The sequence below is a fragment of the Pongo abelii genome, chromosome 7, assembly GCF_028885655.2.
Source record: "Pongo abelii isolate AG06213 chromosome 7, NHGRI_mPonAbe1-v2.0_pri, whole genome shotgun sequence".
NCBI lineage: Eukaryota > Metazoa > Chordata > Mammalia > Primates > Hominidae > Pongo > Pongo abelii.
In genome coordinates this window covers 159,916,697-159,937,746 of record NC_071992.2, presented here as the reverse complement: position 1 = coordinate 159,937,746, position 21,050 = coordinate 159,916,697, and the positions used below count along the sequence as shown (strand labels likewise).

General features: G+C 61.2%; 2 protein-coding genes across 2 annotated transcripts in view; both read left to right on the top strand.

Moving 5' to 3' along the window:
• The window catches only part of ZC3H3 (zinc finger CCCH-type containing 3), a 103,650-nt gene extending 96,074 nt beyond the window's left edge, over positions 1-7,576 (top strand). The window contains exons 10-12 of the mRNA XM_024250868.3: positions 4,329-4,513; positions 5,087-5,412; positions 7,147-7,576. Of these exons, the coding sequence (XP_024106636.3) occupies positions 4,329-4,513; positions 5,087-5,412; positions 7,147-7,178 (543 nt within the window). The 3' untranslated portion in view covers positions 7,179-7,576. The remainder of the gene's footprint in view (positions 1-4,328; positions 4,514-5,086; positions 5,413-7,146) is intronic.
• A 6,897-nt stretch (positions 7,577-14,473) lies between these two features.
• MAFA (MAF bZIP transcription factor A) lies at positions 14,474-18,246 on the top strand. The gene has a single exon (XM_054519019.2). It carries the CDS (start codon positions 14,780-14,782, stop codon positions 15,839-15,841), a length of 1,062 nt encoding a protein of 353 aa, XP_054374994.1. The 5' UTR covers positions 14,474-14,779; the 3' UTR covers positions 15,842-18,246.
• Positions 18,247-21,050: the final 2,804 nt, after the last annotated feature.

The window sequence follows — 21,050 nt, the reverse complement described above, 5'->3', positions numbered from 1 at the left end:
CAGGCTGATTTCGAACTCCTGGTCTCAAGCAATCCCCCCACCCTGACCTCCTACCTTTAATGTGTTTTAATAAGGTTCTTTATTATTATTTTTTTTAAGACAAAGTTTCACTGTTGTTACCCAGGCTGGACTACAATGGTGCAATCTCGGCTCACTGCAGCCTCCACCTCCCAGGTTCAAGTAATTCTCCTGCCTCAGTCTCCTGAGTAGCTGGGATTACAGGCATGTGCCACTATGCCCGGCTAATTTTGTATTTTTAGTAGAGACAGGGTTTCTCCATTTTGGTCGGGCTGGTCTCGAACTACCGACTTAAGGTGATCCGCCCACCTCGGCCTCCCAAAGTGTTGGGATTACAGGCGTGAGTCACTGTGCCCAGCCCTTGATTAGGTTTTGTTAGATTTATTCCTAGTACTTTTATTACTGTAAATGGTGTATTTAAAATTTTTATTTTCTCACTGTTCATTGGTGTATAGAAATATAATTTTATATGGATTTTCTCTCCAGCAACTTTGCTGAACTATATTAGTAATTAGTTTATAGATTCTCTTGCATTTTTCTGTATAAACAATTACGTCATTTGCAAATAATGACTTTTTTTTCTTCTTCTTTTGAGTCCAAACAAGTTTTCTTTCTTTTTCTTGTCTTCCTGCACTGGATAGGACCCCAATACAATATTGACTGGTGATGATAGTGGGCTTCCAACCTTTCCCCTTGACATGTGATGCTTTCTGGGAGTTATCTTGTAAGAAACCCTGTATATCAGGCTAAGGAAGTTACCTTCAATCACTAATTTGCTAAATGTTTCTTTTTTAAAAACTGTTGAATTTTATTAAATACTTGTTTCATATCTGTGAGGTGATCATATGATTCTTCTCTTTTAACCTGTTAATGTGCTAATTTTTGTTCATTGATTTTCTAATATTAAACCAACCTTGTGTTCCTGAGATAAATCCAATTTGGTCCTTGATATATTAGTATTTTTACACACTGCAAGACTCTTGTTTATAATTTGTGTAGGACTTTTGCATTCTTTTCATGAGTGATATTGGCCTAAATGTTTTTTTCTCATATAGTTCTGGTCAGATTTGGTTTCAAGATTATTCTGGCCCCATAAGCTGAGCAGTGTTCTGTGTTTTTCTATACAGTGGACTTGTTCTGGAAGACTGGAATTGTACATCTGGAGTATTTGGTAGAACTACAAGTAAAGGCCAGGCGTGGTGGCTCACCCCTGTAATCCCAGCACTTTGGGAGGCCGAGGCGGGTGGATCATGAGGTCAGGAGATCAAGACCATCCTGGCTAACAAGGTGAAACCCCATCTCTACTAAAAATACAAAAAAGTAGCCAGGTGTGGTGGCGGGCGCCTATAGTCCCAGCTACTCGGGAGGCTGAGGCAGGAGAATGGCGTGAACCCAGGAGGCAGAGGTTGCAGTGAGCTGAGATCACACCACTGCACTCCAGCCTGGGTGACAGAGCGAGACTCTGTCTAAAAAAAAAAAAAAAGAACTACAAGTAAAACCCTTTGGGTTGGAGCTTTACTTTTTAACTACTGATTCCAATTTCTTCATGGTTATAGAAATACTTGGATTTATTTTTCTTGTCAGTTTTTCTAGAATTTGTCAATTCACTGGTGTTTTCAAACGTACTGGCATGACGTTTGTTATCACAGCGTGCGTTGTCTTTCATCATCTGCAGCATCTTTAGTTACACGCTTGGCGTTCCCAACATTGTTTACATCTTCCTTCTCTTTATTTCCTGATTAACCCTATTGGATAAATTGATTACTGTTTTTAAAGAACCAACTTTTAACTCTCTTGGTTTTAATTCCTATTTTGTTTTTCTTTCCCTCTGCTTTGAGTTCATTTGCTGTTTTCCCCCTAACTTTTAAGCTAGGTCTTCTGTTGTGATATAAGCATTTAAGGCGATGTATTTTCCTTTAAGCCCTGCTTTCGCTGTTCCACATTTCCAGATGGTGATACATTTCCAGATCTTTGGAGAGTTTTCTGGGGGTTTTGTTTGGCTGGTTTGGGTTTTCCATTAGTGAACATGAGATGAAGGCCTCAGGCCTTTGAAATGTAAGATTCATTTCATGTCCAGTGTGTTTCCTTGTATATTTTCTTCCATCATTTTACTTTCTTCATCGCTCCTAGATAATTTCAAAAAGTTCTTTTTTTTTTTTTGAGACAGGGTCTCACTCTGTTGCCCAGGCTGGAGTGCAGTGGTGCAATCTTGGCTCACTGCAACCTCCACCACCCAGGTTCAAGCGATTCTCCTGCCTCAGCCTCCTGAGTAGCTTGGACTACAGGTGCGTGCCACCACACCCAGCTAATTTTTGTGTTTTTAGTAGAGACGGTTTAGGAGAGACGGTTTCACCATGTTGGCCAGGCTGCTCTTGAATTCCTGACCTCAAGTGATCCACCCGCCTTGGCTCCCAAAGTGCTGGAATTACAGGCGTGAGCCACTGTGCTGGGCCTCAGAAAGTTCTTTTTGATCCTAGGTATTTGGTTGTGTTCTGCAGAAGGGTTCTGATCGGCGCTGTCCAGTACAAACATGTATGAGTCATATGTGAATTTCAGCTTTTCTAGTGGCCACCTTTAAAAAGTTAAAAAAGAATACACCAAAGCAGATGGAATCATATGTTTTATTTAACCCATCCTATCAAAAATTTCAACATGTCATCAAGGAAAAATGTGTATTTTACATTATTTTGTTCCTACTAAGTCTGAGCCCTGGCACATGGTTTACACCAACACCCACACCTCAGCTCACACTGGCTGTGTGGCAGGTGCCCTCTGGCCATCTCAGCCGGGCACTCTGCATCCAGTGTTGCCCACCAGCCGTTGTTGGGGCTGTGGTTGCAACTGATAAAATGCACCCGCAGCCTTGGCGATGCCTGCAGTTCTGCCCCTTTGTGAACCATGGACCCGCACGCCCCCACGCCCGTCCCAGTGCCGCGTGGGATGCCTGTGCTGGTGGCAGGGCTTTCCTTGTCAGGCACAGCCACTGCCCCTGCCCCCCCCAGGAGGCCTTGTCCCCCCTCCCCTCGGGCCCCTGAAGCCTGCTCTGCTGCAGGACTGGGCATCTCTCCAGCCGCAGGCCCCTGAGGAGCCCCTGGGTCTCTGGGCCCCACAGCACTGCCAGGCCCTGTGTAGAGGGACTCAGATTCCATGTCGCAGGAATGAATGAGTGAGTGAGTGAGGGTGCGAGCACTGGCCTGAGCCTGGCTTCCACCTGGGGGTATGGCGGGGGCCACACCACAGGATCCAGGGAGGGTATGGGGTACAGTGCAGGGCCCGGTTCTGAGCAGGTGCTCACGGCCAGCCCCAGGTACAGGAGCAGTACCTGGAATCCCAGATTCTTAGGTCAGGTGCCTGGCAAGGGACTGTGTGGCTGTGAGGACGTGGGTTCAAGGCTGTGGCACCCCACAAGCTGGAAGCACTCCGGCCACTCTAGAGCCGCGACAGATTTGAGCTCCACTCTTGGTGGGAGCTTGTCACAGTTCGCATTGGGGACGCCTGTCGCCTAGTCCCATGAAGAGCAGTTTGGGTGCCTCATGCAGTGGGCTCTGCAGGGTGAGGGGGAGGGCATACCCTTCCTGAAAGGCCTTGGGCACGAGGCAGGCAGGCAGCTGGGCTGCAGAGCAGAGCCCGGGAGAGGTGGGCAGAGGAAGGGTGGGCTGGGCGCCCTGCTCCACAGGCCGGGCTGGGCCGCTGGGGCCTTGGGCAGCCTCTTCGTGTTTCCCTGTGGGCCTGGTAGGAGAGCTGGGGCCATGTTGCTGCCCAGAGCACCTGCTGGCTGGCACACCCCCTGCCCTGCGGGTATAATTAGCACTGTGACAGGTGCTAGGGATCGCGTGCCCAGCCCTGCCCTGACCCAGTGCAGCCTGGCCTTGGCTGACCTGCCCCACCCTCTCCCGGCCCAGCCTAAGACCCCCAGGTCTCTAGCCACACCCACCTTCCCAGGCTCCCTCTGTGCTGCCAGGATGGTCAGGCTGGGGTCTGGCAGAGGCAGCAGGTGGGCAGAGCCCTGAGCCATGGCCTGGCCGCAGGCTCTGGGCGTCCCCAGGCTGGCCCAGCCCCGCCCTGCTCTCAGTCTGTGCCCAGGGCCTGCAGTTGCTGAGGGCCTCTTATGGGTGGGCGAGGGCCCAGGTGGAACCTCTCTGGACTGGTGGCCTCAGCCTTCCAAGAGGAAGCCTTTGGCCCCAAGACTTGGACAGAGCCTATGGGGCCCTGTGGGTACTCGGGGGGGCCTGGCCTGGCCCTCCTTGCCCTCCCCGTGCAGCGCCACAGCCTCCAGCCGGCCCACCCACCTGCACCCCTTCTCTCTGCAGTGCAAGAAAAAACACACGCTTTTGTGCCCCGACTTCGCCCGCAGGGGGGCGTGTCCCCGCGGCGCCCAGTGCCAGCTGCTCCACCGCATCCAGAAACGCCACAGTCGGCGGGCAGCCACGTCCCCTGCCCCAGGGCCCAGCGACGCAGCTGCCAGGAGCAGGGCCTCGGCCAGCCACGGGCCCAGGTGATGGGGCAGTGGGCACTGTGCATGTGAGCCTGGGTGGCCCCTCCCTGTCTGGGGAGATGCCCAGGGCCCTCTGGTTGAGGCCCCGCCAACTCCAGCTCTTCGAGCCTCAGACCCAGAAAGAAATCCCAATCCAAGGCTGGGGATCACATGACCTCCAGAGATGCCCCTACCCCACTTCCAAGTCTGGACAGAGCCAAGGGCATCCCTGGCCAATGGAGGAAGGTGGGGCTTCACAGAGACCTGCTCACTGGGAGAGGGTGGGAGGCCCAGCCCCGGGAGGAGTCTGGGGGCTCCCTCATCCGGCCCACCTGCCATGTGGGTGTGGGAGCTCCATGGAGACCAGGAAGCCAAGGCCCTGGACGTGAGGGGCAGGCTCGGTGTGGAGCTGGGGCCTTCCCTGCACCCAGCCTGTCCTTGCGGCCAAGGGCCAGGCCTGACCTGTGCCTCCAGCTCTGCCCTGAGACCACGGAGGGCCATGGGAGCAGGAAGCAGCCAAGAGCACGGGCAGCCTGTCACTGGGATCCCCACCCATCACCCTACCTCACACGTCTGCCCCTTCCTTCCCTGCAGGAAGCCTTCAGCAGCCCAGCGCCCCACCAGGCAGACGCCCAGCTCTCCTGCCCTCACTGCAGCTGCCCTGGCTGCACCTCCCCACTCTCCAGGGGGGTCAGCCTCTCCCTCATCCTCGAAGGCTTCCTGCTCTTGTTCCTCCTCCTCCTCGTCCCCTCCTGCTTCCCTGGACCACGAGGCACCATCTCTCCAGGAGTCCGCCTTAGCAGCGGCGCGCTCCAACAGGCTCTGCAAGCTGCCTTCCTTCATCTCCCTGCAGTCCTCACCGAGCCCAGGAGCCCAGCCCAGGGTCCGGGCCCCCAGGGCCCCCCTCACCAAGGACTCAGGTAGGCAGCATGGCCTGGCTCGGGCACAGGGGAGTTTTAAATGCCCACCTCAGACCACCACGTCAGAATCTCCAGGTGGGGCCTGAGTGAGTCCCGCGGGCACCAGGGGTGCACCTGCCAGCCCTGGGGCAGGGCCAGCCAAGGTGCGAGTGTAGCGGTGGCCGCTGCGCAGTCTGCCCCAGCTGAGGGCTGATTTAATTAGAAAGCACCCATTTCTGTTAATTTGTTCTGGAAGATCACCACGCACTCCTGGAGAGAACAGATGTTCCCTCTCCCCCGATGAGCATTTGGGGCTTGGTAAATGGCTCCACTCAGCCTTGTTTAGGAGAGAAAAGAGGATTTTATGGTTGCAAACGACCCTTTCTGTAAACATTTTACAGCTCTCCGCGCGTTTGAGTGACGATAAACCCCACGCAGCTCGGTGGGCTGCAAATTTGCGACCATACGGCTATCATTTTATTGTCATATTTCACGGTCGTAACGTTAATGGAAGATGCTTGCTGCAGCCTTCTCCAACAGCTCCGCTGAGCACGCTCAAACGCCTGCCTCGGAGGGGCCGCCTCCTGTTCGCAGCCTCCATGTCAGGGGCGCGGAGCCGTGGCCAGACCCTCTGCCCCACGAGACCTGGGCACCCTCTCCCTCCATCTGGGTGGGCCTCTCTGGGGTCGGGGAGCAGATGGGTCCCTGAGGCAGCCACTTGTATTTTTTTTTTTTTTAAGATCAGGAACCTAGCAGCCAATTCCAGAGCCAGTAGAGGTGGGCAGGGTGCTCAGGGGTCCTGTATGCAGCTTGGGCAGGGCCTGAGAAAGGCTGCAGAAACCTCCCCTGCTTGGCCATGGCCAAGAGCTCGGGCAGGTGGAGGTGCCTGGGACAGTCTCTGGGCAGGAAGCTGGAGCGGCTGCTGGAGTGGCCACCGCAGGGGCAGGCTGACAGGTCAGAGCCTGTGTAGTCTGTAGCCTGGGCCCTGGCTGCTGGGTCCGACTCAGCTGTGCGCGGGTGAGCGGGTTCATCGGCCCTGAAGAGGGGCACCTGGGCAGGGCCAGTCCTGTGGGCAGCTACACGGAGGCATCTCTGTTCAGCGGGCCACCGTGGTGCCTGTCGGGTGGTCTGGAGGGGAGATCTGGGGAGGGAGGAGAGGCGCTGGTTCCCAGTGAGTGAACATTCATGGGGCAGGAGCCCCTGGGCCTTCCCACTGTGGGGAACTGCTCCCTCCACACTGCCTGCCTCCAGGCCCTGCCCGCCTCACCCTGGGGCCTCTGCTCTGCTCCTGCCCCTCCCCGCCACAGCTGTGTGCACCCCAGCTTTCCACATGGAAGGTGCATCGTGGCCACCTCACGTGTCTGGCAGCCTCACTGAACGTGCAGGGCTGTCTGGTGCTGTGTGCGCCGGTACTGATGGCTCATCCTGCAGACCTTGTGGCCGGGACTGCCGCCCACCCAGGAGGACCCCTGGACTGTAGGCAGAAGCCTCAGTTGACCTCATAGACTGAGCCTGCACCACGGCTAGACAGCCACAGAGGCTCACCAGGACCTGTTGGCAGCAGGGGCAGAAGCTGAAGCCTGTGGCCTGTCTGTGCTCTTCTTCTTCGAACTCAGGAGGATGTCTCTGCAGACCTTGCTGTGTGTGCTTGGGCTGACAGAGCCCCCTATCCTGAGCCCCTGATCAGGAGCTTTGCAGGCTGGGGAGGTTCTTCCAGGGGTTTCCGGGTACCTAACTTTTGCCCTGTTTGCATAGGGAAGCCTCTGCACATCAAACCACGTCTGTGAGGACCCCAGAGACCGGCCTGCACCTACCTCAGACCCTCATCCTTGGAGAGGAAAGAGGCTCTGTCCGCCACTCTACCCCAGAGGAGGGCCGCCCGCCACCAAGCCTCACTTGGGGGCCACAGGGACACTGCTCTGCCTGCCTGGCCCTCAACCTTCCATGACCAGCGTGTGCCCAGGGTCTGGTCTTCCTCCCCCAAGCTGGGCCCCTGTCCCCACCCCACCGCCCTCCAGGGTGCCAGGCAGGGCTGGCCTCCAGGCCTGTCCCCAACTGCCATTGGCAACAGTGGCCCTGCAGCCCCCCAGCCCTCCCCACCCAGGTTTTCGGCCCAGTGAAGAGGCCACTGGCCAGGCCTCCCAGGCAGGTGTTTTATGTTCAGCAATAAAGGTTCTATCCGTAACTGGTTGGCTTGTCCTGACTGTTGCCACGCCACCGCCAGGCGGAAAGCACCGCCCCTCTGGGCAGGAGTATGGGGCCCCTTTCCTACCTCCCAAGATGGCTCAGAAGTCAGAAGGCGCCTCTCCCTGGACCTGAGCAGCACCATCTGGGGTGGGGAAAGCCTAGGGGGCACTCTGGGGACCCGGGTGCAACAGGCTAGAGCCATGGTGGGTGGGGCAGCTCGGCCAGCTCCCAGCTCCCCTGCCCTGCACGGGTGCCCGTGCTGGAGGGGCCTGGCCAGGAGGCCCGGCTGAGGTTGTGCCAGGGACCCTGGATTGGGAGAGGCAAGGCCTGGAGGGGCAAGGCTCCTCTAGGCATCCGCTCCCACCTTCCCTCACCTCCAGAGAAATGGGGGGTGGCCCCTGGGCGAGGCAGGCCGGCAACGCCTTCAGGGGCCCCACAGCACAGCCTGGAGTCAGATGCACGAGGCTTGTGCCCTCTGCCTGCCTGGGCTCTGGGTGGGTGGCACTGCCACTGCCCGCCCCACACCCCGCAGGGCCCCTTGGCCTGGTCAACACTCGGGCGGGGAGAATGCTCCGCCCCCTCGAGGTCGTGGCCTCCACCCTGGAGTGGGGTGTCCCGACGTTGGCATCAGAGGGGACGAGGCGCGAGGCTCGTGCAGTGGTTCCACCAGAGCGAGTGCTGGGTGACACGGCGGCAGTTTCCGGTTCTCTCCACAGTGGTCATTGCTGTGACTTCTACCCTGGGCCCCTGGGACTCAGCCTGTGGCCTCGGCCCCGCTGGGATCCCAGCCGGATTGGGTGGGACGGCGGATTCTGGAAGCCAGAGCTGTGGGTGGGGTGTGCCCAGCTGGCTTCTGTCCCCTCCAGCACTGGCTCAGCTCACCCAGACCCAGGTGTTCACAGGGGCTCGTGTCCTTGTTCGGGACCCCAGATTCGAGGGTGGGCACCGGCTGGACACGAAGCGGCCAGATCCTCTAACTTCACTTTGTGCCACTGGCAAGCGTCTGCCGCAGGCCCGGTGGGCGGCTGGACCCACCCATGGGTGCCACTGCCTTCGGCCACCCTGCGGCTGGCACATGGCCTCTGAAACGTGAAACGTCCAAGGGGGGTGGGGGGTGGGGAATAGGCTCCCCGTCCACCCAGCGCCTGTCTGGGACCGTGAGCACAGCCATCTGACACACGGCACAGCCACTCGAAGGCCTGGGGCACTGCTCGTGGGCAAGGGGGTGTGACAGCAGTTCAGGGCCAGGTCCACTGTCCCCAAATGCAGCCCCTCCCAGGAGTGGCCAGCAGGAAGGCTCAGAAAAGGCTGGCCACTGCCTTCAGGGGGCCACCATGGTGTCCCAATCCCCCACCTGGGGACCTTGTGCAGCCTGGGCTCTGCCTGGTCTCAAGTCTTTGTGTTTCCCCTGCATGGAGTGCGCCCATTTGGTCACACGAGGCCCCTCATGCCAAGGGGCAGCTGGCAGCAGACCAGTGACTGCCAGGGCACCTGGACAAGGGACCCAGGAGGCTGGGAATAGGAGAGTCCCTGCCCCTGTATTGACCATGGCCCCAGCTGAGGACAGCCTGGTGGAATGTCCCCTGCTGGGGTGGTCGGAACAGGGAAGGCTTCCTGAGGAGAGGAGGGCGTAACCCTGCACCCAAGCCCATGCGTGCAGCAGAGTGGTGTGTGCTGGGGCAGCCGGATGGAAACCCTGAAGCGGAAGCACACAGCACCCTGGGGGGTCCTCAGAGCCCTGGCGGGGCACGGCCGGGTCCCAGGCAGGTGATGCGCCCCCTCCAGCGCCAAGCGGACGGGTCTTAGCGCTGTTGTCTCTTCTGAGGGAGGTGGATGGGCGAGCGGGGGTGCAGCAGTGACTTCAGAGTGTGGCTCTGTGCCCTGTGTGCCTGGAGGGGTGCCGGCTGGGCAGTCGGATGCTGGCCTGGATGCCCCTGGGGGCTGGGAGATGACCGAAGGGAGAGTGTCTGGGGGTCCGCCGGGAGCACGGGCACCTTCCTGGGCTAGGCCTGCGCCCATCCTGCCTCTGGGCTGAGGGCGTTGACCCCGCCTCACTTAGCGCCCAGCAGCATGGGAGCTCCGGGAGGGCAGGGAGCTTGGGCGTGCGGTGGCTGAGCGAGTGCCCTGACTGGCGCCTGGCATACAGCAGGCGCACCATCCGTGCTTGAGTAGAGGCACAAGGAAGGGGCGGAGCAGCGACAGGCTGAGAAGGGACTCCCAGGAGGCCCTAGGCAGAGCAGCGACAGGCTGAGGAGGGACTCTCAGGAGGCCCTGGGCTTGTTTTTTGGTTGTCATGTTTTAAAATGCAAATGAACCCCTTCGTGGAGGAGGGTGCCTGGGCAGCAGGAGCAGGGTGGGGATGGAGGCAGCCCCAGCAGCCCTCTAGCCCAGAAGATGCAGAGCCTCTGTCTGCGGGACGGAGAAGGTTCTGTCTCCTGTGATCACCTCCGCACAGCAAACGCGGGCACTGGGGGTGTGGGGGTTCTCCCACCTAAATACATGCCCCAAAAATGACACTCCAGACCCCACGCGAGGCTCTACGCAGTTCTGAGCACTTACTCTTGGGGCAGCAGGGTGAGGTTCAGGAGGTCCACGCATGGCCTGGCAGGGTCAGCTCAGCCCTCCTGCGCAGCTGTGCTCTGGCAGGGGTGGAGGAGCTGTGCCAGGACGGTCCCCTCAGGCCCCTCCCTGCCATAAAATGCATGAGCTCAGGGCCCCAGCAGACAGCAGACTGCGTGGGGTCCCATGGTGGACAGCAGAGGGAGCTGTAGGGTTCAGGTGGTGAGCACCCCAACCTCCCTGTCCCTCCACGTACCAGGTTTCCCTCCACCCAGAGCCCTCTGGGGGCCCACGATGACTTCCTGGGCCCTACACCAGCCCCCATGGGCTCTGATCTTGACCCAGCCAACCTGGGCCCTTCCAGGCCCCTCCCAGGCAGTGGCTCTGGGCTCCCTGCTCCCTGGCCTGAAGGGCTTGCCTCTCCATCTGCTCAGGTGTCCGTGAGGCCCCCCAACCCCACCAACCCAGAACTCCCCACCTAGCCAACCTTCCACCTTCTCACAAACGTGTGTGGGGGACAGGCCCTGAGGTAGCCTCGTGACGCCCCGCCCCGCCCAGCGTTCCCACCCTTGGGTGACCCCTTTCCTCCAACAGACTCCTGGAGGGTGGCCGGATGCCGCAGCTGTGATCACGGCACCTACGCCCCGCTGAGAACCTCTCCCTGCTGGCCGAGGCGTCAGGGCCTGTGCTGGGGCTGTGCCTGGTGAGGAGCTCAGGGCGGCCTCCAGCCTCCAGCCAGCAAGAAGCCGGTCCTCAGTTCTACAGATTTGAGGAAATAATTCTGCTAACAGCCTGACGATGCCTGGTGGCAGAGCCCTCCTCGTCCCACGTTGAAACTGTAGCCCGGCCACCTCCTAGACTGCACCCTGGACGGGGGCTCCTGCTAAGCACTGCCTGGACGCTTGGCTCACAGAAGCCACAAGACCATAAATGTGTGTTAAGTTACTAAACGTGTGGTAATTTGTGAGACAGCAATAGAAGGCAAATCCACTATCATTTTACTCATTATTATTATTATTATTTGAGACAGAATCACTTTGTTGCCCAGGCTGAAGTGCAGTGGCGTGATCTCGGCTCACTGCAACCTCCACCTCCCGGGTTCAAGTGATTCTCCTGCCTCAGCCTCCCAAGTAGCTGGGACCACAGGCGTGCACCACCACACCCGGCTAATTTTTGTATTTTTTAAGTAGAGACGGGGTCTTGCCAGGTTGGCCAGGCTGGTCTCAAAATCCTGACCTTGTGATCTGCCCACCTCAGCCTCCCAAAGTGCTAGGATTACAGGCATGAGCCCACTGTGTCTGGCCTCATTTTACTTATTATTTTTATGGCTGATTTTCTGTTCTCTGAGGCCCACTCGGCAGACTGTATTTTCCAAAAACACTGCAACAGTGCATCTCAGCCCACAGGCCCCTTCCTCACATGACCTACACAGACAGTGTCCGTACCCCTGCCCAGGGGGGTGGCCGACCTCTACACACGAGGACCACCAGCATGGTGCAGTGGCTTCTGAGGCACGTGCATCCCTCCACCTTCCTCTCTCGGATGCACACACTGGGAACCAGCAGCCATGCTGTGAGGAAGCCCAACCAGCTGCAGGGAGCAGTCCTGTGGAGGTGTCACAAGCAGCTGTTTTGTCCGACAGCTGTCACCATCTGCCAGGCCTGGGTGTGAAGACCCTGCCCACTGGCACCATCCATCAGCTGTTCTGTTACCCCAAACCCCAAGTCCTCCCAGCTGTCAGGACCAGAGGCAAGCTGTGCCCCATTCCCAGGACACACCTCCCCCTTACAGAGCCCATGGATGAAATAATACTTGTGCCATCAAGCTCCAGGGGGCTTCTCAACAAGGGACCCTGGCCACCTCCCTGATGGGATGTGTCCCCTAGGCAGGCTGGCTGACGTACACTAGGTGCTCAAGAGAAGCCTGTTGGGTGCATTGAGTTACCCAGCCACACAGACTGCCCCTGCGGAATTCTGTGAGGACCAAATGCTGAAAGTTTGGAGGGTGTGAGAAGCCCTTGGGTTGGGAGGCTGGTGGGAAGGGAGAGCGCTTCTGGGAGCCCAGGGAACAGCGGTGCACCGGCGAATTCTAGGGAGCCATCCTGGCTTGGTGGTGACAGCACCAAGCCTCAAGGAGGGCTTGGCAGGCTTGGGGTGGGTGGGTTAGGGTCGATCTTTCAGGCCACCCCAGCCTCCACCACCTTCTCCCACCTCTCAGAGCAAGATGAGGCACTTAGGCTTCCTGTGGGTGGTGGCGGGATGGGGGTGCCACTGAGTCCAAGCATGGCTGTGGGGTCAGCATCCCTCAGCCTCAGGTCAGAGCTGTGGCCCCTGGGAAGGTTCCCACTGCAACAGCCTGAGGTCAGGCGCCTCCTTCATTCCCACGGGTGTGCCGGAGTCCTCCTGGGCTGGTGACCAAACACCCTCCGCTGGTCTACTTCCCCCGGCAGGAGCCAGAGTGCGACGGGCGGGAGGGGGGGACAGTGGGGACACAGCCCAATGCAAACACTCTCTCTTTCCTCCTCAACCCCCTTTCCAGTGTGCCCCAGGGCTGCCAGGGTGTGATGCCCAGAAATGCTGCTAACCCCTTGGAGGGGCCGTGGAAGGGCCCTGTAGCTCCAAGGCCTGTAGTGGAGCTGCAGGTGCAGACAACCTCGACGACCACCAGCTCCACTGCGCGGTGGCATCCTCCCTTCCCGGGCCTCCCTCTCAACACGGGGTGCCATAAAGGAAACCCCACACCCCTGGCTGGCTGACCACTCGTGTGGTCTCAAGTCCAGGTACCCAGTGTGGGGACTTGGCTCTGCTGCATGCCCACTTCATTTCTTCATCTGTAGAAGGGTGGGGAGCTCAGAGCCCCCTCCGGGACAGGATCAGGGGGAGAGGGGTCCCTGCAGGTGTGTCCTCATGCTGTCCTTGGCCCTGCCTTGCATAGAGGAAGGCCTGGTCTTCCCAAATCAGCAGTCTCAGCTCTGCCCAGAGCAGTGGGAGGGCCCAGGGAAGGGCCAGGGACACCCTGAGACACCTTAGGAAGCAGATGTTCAGTCCTCACTGCATGACCGTCTTCTTGTTACAAAACAATAGATCTTTGTAGAGGGAAGGAGGTGAGGGCCTGGCACTAAATCTGTGGCGCCGTGACCAGGCCTCCTTGTGGCCTCTGCGCAACTCCTTCCAGGCTTTTTTCTCTACACAGGTGGTTACATTTTAGACTTTTTTTTTTTTTTAATTGCTGAAGTCACAGAACAGCAATGGAGAGAATTTCGAGAAAAAACAATAGGCCCACTTCGGGTCACCGGCCTTATAACTCCTGGCGCAACCCTCCCATCACCCAGCTCGCTGGTGTCGGGGACCTGGGGTCACAGGCCCACCGCCCATCGTCACCTCCTTTGCCCCGTGAACTGGAGCCGTCTCCTCCCAGCAGGTGCACGGCCGCCAGGTGGAAATCCCCGCCTTCCCGTCTCAGTTACCCGCGTCCCACTCCAGGCCCAGCGAGGCGCCTCCAGCCCTGCCGGGGGCGAAACTGGGCAGTGGTGGGCCGCTTGGGCGGGGATTCCTAACGCCCTGAGGGGCCGCCAGCCCGTGGGCCCCGCCCCCGCCGCTCGCACCCACCCGCGTCGTCCCGCGACCCGCACAGTCCTGCGCTTTCCGCGGCCCCCCACACGCCGGCCCTCCGTCCCCGGCCCCTCGCGCCGCCCCACACGCGTGTGTCCCCCTCCGCCCGCCCCGTGCTTCCCGGTGCCCGGCGGTGCCGGCAACTTTGTTGACCAAATTCCTGAACGCGCCTGAGCCGCGGGCTAAAAATAACCCACTCAGCGCGCCGCGCTCTGCCGGGCCGCGCGGTGTCACCCGTGTCCAGAGGCCCGGAGGTCCCGCTGCCGCCGCCGCCGCTAGCGGAGCTGCCCCCGGCCCCCAGGCCCGGCCGCAAACCCAGGGGGCCGAGGGGGCGTCCCGCCGCGTGGCCCGAGGCGGACGAGGCCCCGAGGGGGTCCCCGGGCGCGGCCCCCGTCTGCTTCCCCGAACTCTCCGGCCGCCGGGTCTGGGAGCTGAGGCCCCTGGAGACCGCAGTTGCCCCCTGAGGCGGCGCGCCCTCTGCCCGTGCAGTGCCCCGTGATGGCCACCAGAGGGCCCTGCCCTCTCCTCTCGCCGGCGGCCCGTCCCCACCCCTTCCCACAGCTGTTTCCCGCAGGAGATTGACAGCTGGGCTCTGAGTTGCCATGGGGATAAGCAAATGAGGGCGGCGGGGCTGGGGCTCCGATTGGCCCGGGGGCGCGTTCCCCTCCCGGGGAGGCGGGCCCAGGCACCCGGCTCTATAAAGGGGCGCGCGCGGCTTCGCGTTTAGCCGTGGGAGGCGGGGCCGGCCGGCGGCGCGGGTGGGCTGCGGGAGCAGGCCCGGAGCAGCCAGAGGGGGTGACGCGGGCGCGGGGTCGCCCGAGACACCTGGCCAGCGGTGCCCCTAGCGCGCCGCCCCGGAGTTGACCACGTGAAACTTTTCCCTGAGCCCCTCGGCGCCGCCGCCCCGCGCCGGCGCCCCCCCAACCCCGCCGGGACCGCCGCCCGCGGGGAGCAGGGGGGGGAGAGGCCCGCAGCTCCCCCCCCACTCCCACGCCGCCCGTCGGGGCGCGGCCGGGCGCGGGCCCCGGGCGATGGCCGCGGAGCTGGCGATGGGCGCCGAGCTGCCCAGCAGCCCGCTGGCCATCGAGTACGTCAACGACTTCGACCTGATGAAGTTCGAGGTGAAGAAGGAGCCGCCCGAGGCCGAGCGCTTCTGCCACCGCCTGCCGCCAGGCTCGCTGTCCTCGACGCCGCTCAGCACGCCCTGCTCCTCCGTGCCCTCCTCGCCCAGCTTCTGCGCGCCCAGCCCGGGCACCGGCGGCGGCGGCGCGGGGGGCGGCGGCGGCGCGTCTCAGGCCGGGGGCGTCCCCGGGCCGCCGAGCGGGGGCCCCGGCGCCGTCGGGGGCACCTCGGGGAAGCCGGCGCTGGAGGATCTGTACTGGATGAGCGGCTACCAGCATCACCTCAACCCCGAGGCGCTCAACCTGACGCCCGAGGACGCGGTGGAGGCGCTTATCGGCAGCGGCCACCACGGCGCGCACCACGGCGCGCACCACCCGGCGGCCGCCGCGGCCTACGAGGCTTTCCGCGGCCCGGGCTTCGCGGGCGGCGGCGGCGCGGACGACATGGGCGCCGGCCACCACCACGGCGCGCACCACGCCGCCCACCACCACCACGCCGCCCACCACCACCACCACAACCACCACCACCACCATGGCGGCGCGGGACAAGGCGGTGGCGCGGGCCACCACGTGCGCCTGGAGGAGCGCTTCTCCGACGACCAGCTGGTGTCCATGTCGGTGCGCGAGCTGAACCGGCAGCTCCGCGGCTTCAGCAAGGAGGAGGTCATCCGGCTCAAGCAGAAGCGGCGCACGCTCAAGAACCGCGGCTACGCGCAGTCCTGCCGCTTCAAGCGGGTGCAGCAGCGGCACATTCTGGAGAGCGAGAAGTGCCAACTCCAGAGCCAGGTGGAGCAGCTGAAGCTGGAGGTGGGGCGCCTGGCCAAAGAGCGGGACCTGTACAAGGAGAAATACGAGAAGCTGGCGGGCCGGGGCGGCCCCGGGGGCGCGGGCGGGGCAGGTTTCCCGCGGGAGCCTTCGCCGCCGCAGGCCGGTCCCGGCGGGGCCAAGGGTGCGCCCGACTTCTTCCTGTAGGCGCCGGACCCCGAGCCCGCGCCGCCGTCGCCGGGGACAAGTTCGCGCAGGCCTCCCGGGGCCTCGGCTCGGACTCCGCGGTACAGGACGTGGACACCAGGCCCGGCCCGGCCGTGCTGGCCCCGCTGCCAAGTCTGCGGGCGCGGGGCTAGAGGCCCCTTCGCTCCCGGCCCCCGTTCGCGCGCGTCGGCCCGGGTCGCCGTCCTGAGGTTGCGCGGAGAACGGTGATTTCTAAGGAAACTTGAGCCAGGTCTAACTTTTTTCCAAGCGTCCACTTGTACATACGTTGAACGTGGTTCTCCGTTCCCACCTTCGCCCTGCCAGCCTAGAGGGACTGCGCTGCCGTCCCTTCCCGGGTGGCCCTTGCCTGCCCCTGCCCTCCTTCGTTCTCTTCTCAGCCTCCCTTTCCTTGCCTTTTTTAACTTCCCCTCCCCGTTTTAAAATTGGTCTTATTTTCGAAGTATTTATATTTATTATGCTTGGTGATTAGAAAAGAAAACCTTGGAGGAAGCCCCTTCCTTCCCCAGCCGGGGTCCGCCCTCAGTCGCGAGTCGCAGCATGAGTCGCTCGCCAGAAGGGGCCCGGCCCCTGCCTGCCCCCTCCCCGCTTGCCCCCGACCCTCCTACCGGCGTTCCTTGGAGGTTGAAGCCAGGGACGTCACCCGTGCTGTGTCCAGGCCTGCTGTCCTACTATGCTCAACGGGGGGGGGGGGGGAGGGGGGGTCCTGTGCTCCGCCGGGTGGGGGCTGGCCCGGATCCTGAGCTGCTGTCTCTCTATGCACCAGAACATATCTGTAACTCCTGGGGAAATACATCTTGTTTTAACCTTCAAGAGAAGTGAAAGAAAAAAGTAATGCACAGTATTTCTAGCAGAAAAAAAAATTTTTTTTAAGAGGAGGCTTGGGCCAGAGCCTCCTGGCATGGGGCGGGTGGAGAAAGTGTTTTTATTTTAATTTAAATTGTGTTTCGTTTTGTTTGTGGAATCTTTCTTCAATGCTTCATCGCGTTTTGGACTAGCCGGGAGAGAGGGCGAGGAGGCGGGTGCTCCGGGCCCTGTAGGCTGGGCCAGGCGCCTGGAGGATCTGCCTGTTTTCCGAGGCCCTCAGGGGCCATCACTGGGATTCCAGCCGGTCCGCACCCCTCCCCTGAGTACTCGGAGTGGAAGGCGCGCCGACTCGTTGAAAGTTTTGTTGTGTAGTTGGTTTTCGTTGAGTTCTTTTTTCATTTGCTACGAAACTGAGAAAAAGAAAAAATACACAAAATAAATCCGTTTAGATCCAAGTCACTGCAGCCTGGCTGGTTGGTCGGTGGCTTTCAGTTTTGCCGTGTTTCTCCCTGAATTGAAGGAAGAAGAAGGCCCTGCATTGGGCTTTGTGCTGGCCCTGGGTGACGGACGGGCCCTGGGTGACGGCAGGACCAGGGAGAAACTGAGCAGCGAGGCACCGTCAGCCGGCCTGCACTCCGCAGACCTGTGCCCTCTGCCTCTGCCCTCGGCGAAGAAGGCAGAGGGGCTTTTGGGGAGAGTCACTGAGGCAGGCTGGGGGTGCAGGGCAGGAGGTGTCCTTGGTGGGACACATTGCTGCATCCTGGTGGCCAGAACTGTCCTCAGCCCTTGGAGTCTGCCGGTCTCCCACCTGAAGGCGCAGCCTGCCCTTGGTCCTCTGAACGGCTTGGCTGGGCATGGACTGGGAGCACCCGGGAGGAGTCAGCACTCCAGAAATCTCAGTTCACAGGGCCCAGGGCGGCTGCAGGACTCGTCGTTGATGGTTCCCTCCCTTCACTGCCAGAAGAAAGGCAGGTGAGGGTCCGTGGTTTGCAAATTTGGAGAGGGGGCTTCTGGCCTGCAGGGGCTCCCCAAACTCGCCTTTTTTGGGAGGGGGCTGTGCTGCTTTTCCGTTGGGGGTAAGTGGAGGTTCTTTCTGGGGACGGGACGGAATTCTCTGTGAGTGAGTCTCCTGAGTTTGTTTTATCATTTCAAGCGGAGAGACCTGGAGGAAGAGACGAAGGTGAGTCCTCTGTCAGTCCCTGCCACCTCTCCCTTTGCTTTTGGGTCTCCGTGGGAGTTCAAGCAGAATCCCAGCAGGGGAGCTGGCCGTGAAGGCATCTCTGTGGAGGAAAATGCTGGTGGGAATTACAGAAATGTGGGGCGGAAGATGGAGTTGAAGAGACTATGCTGGCAGGGACAGGCGGGTTCCAGGCAGCCATGGGTGGCTCAGCCGCCCGGCCCGGGCCTTCGCTCACAGACGCCATCTCTCCCCACGGAGGGGCGGGGCGCCTTCGGCACATTCTCGGACGGGAATCTGCTGGCTCATTTTTCGTAGTCCGAAGTTGTAAAGAGCAGAGCACGTGGGACACCTTAGTTTTCACCATCGCCGCCCCCAGGAGCCCTTTGCACAGAGCCCTTCTCCTGGCCAAGAAAGTGCAGGACCCAGCGGCTTCCGGCAGCCTGTAACAGAGGCGGCCTTTCTGGGGTGGGAGCTGTGTCACCCTCCCTGCCCCCTACCCCCACCCCAGGCGTCTGGGAGCCCTGCACTCAGGGGCTGGAACTGGGCCTCCTGGTGCACGGGGCCTGTGGGTGCTGCTGGAGGCTTGCTGGGTTTGGGACTCAGAGGAACCCCGCTGCGGCATGTGCCCGGGCTGCCACCGGATCTAGCCGCCTCTGCAGCATGGCCGGGCCCGAGCTGTGGGGCCTTAGCAGGTGCTGCTGCTGGAGTCAGTTCACTTTCCTGTTTTCTATTTTGTCTCCCCTTTCTCTTTCTCTCTTTTGTCTGTTCCCCTCTCTCCACCACACACAAGGTGGAGCAGGCAGGTGAGCACTGGGACGTGGGGACCCCTGCGGGCAGGGGACTTCTTATTCCTGCGTTCCCAGACAGAACTTTTCTGAAAACCATTCTGGGGGATCCGTGAACCCCTCGGGAAGATGGCCATGTGTGGAAAGCGCCTTTGGCTGCAGTTGCACCTGTGCCCACCCACACAGCACAGGCCTGGACCAGTGGCACACACCTGACCCAGACTCTGTACCGCTGGCAGGGCTGGCTAGAGGCCTCAGTTTGCCCCGAGGGCGTCCCTGGGACCAGTGTGACTCTTCAGGAGGGCCTGCTGCAGCCAGACCTGGCTGGAGCTGGCAGTGGGGAAGGGTGGGCAGCTCTGGGGTTCCCGGCTGAGGGAGGTTGTGTGGCCAGCAAGGAATCAGAGAACTAGATCCCTCAGCTCCTCCTCACTGGGCCTAGGGCCCTGGAGGGCAGCAGAGCTGGAGTGCCAACCGCACTCGTGAGCATGTGTGTCCCTTGTGTGCAAGGCAGCACCAAGGTTCGTGGGGCTGAGGGGAGCTGGAGGGCCCCTGGAAGGGGCGATCACAGCATCCTCTGCTCAGCTCCTGGGACCCTAACCCCTGACCCATCCTGGAAGAGCAGCTGACCTCACCCCCTCCCCCCCCGGATGTCCCCAGAGGTCAGTGATGGTGCCTGGCCTGGGTGCCCCCCGCCCCCGCCGCCGTCACCCAGAACCATAGCAGGCAGGCAGGGACTCCTGGCACTTCGAAGGTGCCATCCTCTGCCTTCTTGGAGGAGGCTGCCTGAGCCCAGAGGGTAGGGCTTGTCTCCCACACACCCCGGCCACCACCCCACCCACCCCACGTGCCCACTGGGGGCCCACAGCAGGGACCCAGGTGACAGCCCTGGCTCAGGAGCTCCTGAGGGAGACACCAACTTGAGTGTCCTGCGTATGACACTCGGCCCCTGTGTGAGCCCTGGGAGAGGACGCTGGAGCCTGAGGCTGCCTTGAACAGGGTGCAGCGTGAGGACCTAGTGTTCCTGGGGCAGCTCAGATATGTGGCCCCAGGAGTTGTGTCCCACCTCCCACCAATGGGAGCTGTCTCTTCCCAGACAGCAGGGAGAGGCTGAAGGGGCCGGGGTTAAGGCCCTGGGCCTGGGTGGACACCCATGGCACACACTGGACACATGAGCCCAGGAGCACTGGCCGCACTCCCCCGCCATTCGCCTGTGCCCAGCAGCCCAGCTGGACCCACCCCCCCGCCCCACACACCTGTGCCCGACAGCCTACCTGGACCCCCCCCCCACACACACACCTGTGCCCGACAGCCCACCCGAACCCCCCCACACACACACCTGTGCCCGACAGCCTACCTGGACTCCCCCACACACACACACACCTGTGCCCGACAGCCCACCCGAACCCCCACACACACACACCTGTGCCCGACAGCCCACCTGAACCCCCCCACGCACACACGCGCCTGTGCCCGACAGCCCACCTGGACCCCCCACGCGCACACGCGCCTGTGCCCGACAGCCCACCTGGACCCCCCATGCGCACACTCTCCTGTGCCCTGCAGCCCACCTGGATGGTCATTGGTCTCCTGCCTTAAGCCCCCCTCAGCCACGCGCAGGGCTTGGGCTGGGGGTGCTCACAGGAGAAGGCCAGGGTCTTCCCTCCTTCCCCTGCCATTCCCAGGTGCTGGGCCAAGTGTGGCCCTGTTTCCTCCCCCCACTGCCCCCCAGCACGTCACAGTGGGTGGCTGTCCGCAGGGCCCCCCCCCAGCCTCCTATAGAGCCGGCTCTGAGATTAGGGCCAGGACAAAGCGGAGGTGTCCTCTGCCCCAGCCTCAGCACAAGGGTGGGTACGCTGTGGCACGTGCACACATACATGGGCACACATGCATGCAGACAGCCCAGAATGTGGGAGCAGACTCTACCCACCCGGACACACAATAGCAGACACACTTGTGGCCCTGCATACACCTGGCTGGCACACATGAGGGTGGAGTTACACCCAGACGCATGCATGTGGACCCACTGGCCCCACACACAAATCAACCCCATGGTTTTGTCTGGGCCGGTCCTCTGGGGTTCCCGGCTGAGGGAGGTTGTGTGGCCAGCAAGGAATCAGAATTAGATCCCTCAGCTCCTCCTCACCGGGCCTGGGGCCAGTGGGCTGGCCACAGTGGGCTCTGACATAGGTCTCTCCAGTGAAATGCAGTCCTCAGCCACTGTCTGCTCGGTTCAGCCCAGCCCACCCTGTCCGGGAGGAGGTGTCCTGGCCCTGCCCTGCCCTGGCTGCCTTGGCCTCTCCTTGCCACCTCTCTCCCAGCCCTGGTCCTTGGAGCCACCGTGAGGGGCCCAGATGCCCTCCAGGATGGAAGCCTTATCCTCCACTGCCAGGTGCTGAAGGCTCTCTAGGGTCACGCCCTC

Coding starts and splice junctions, on each gene's coding strand:
- MAFA (XM_054519019.2), top strand. CDS start 14,780: ATGGCCGCGGAGCTGGCGATGGGCGCCGAGCTGCCCAGCAGCCCGCTG.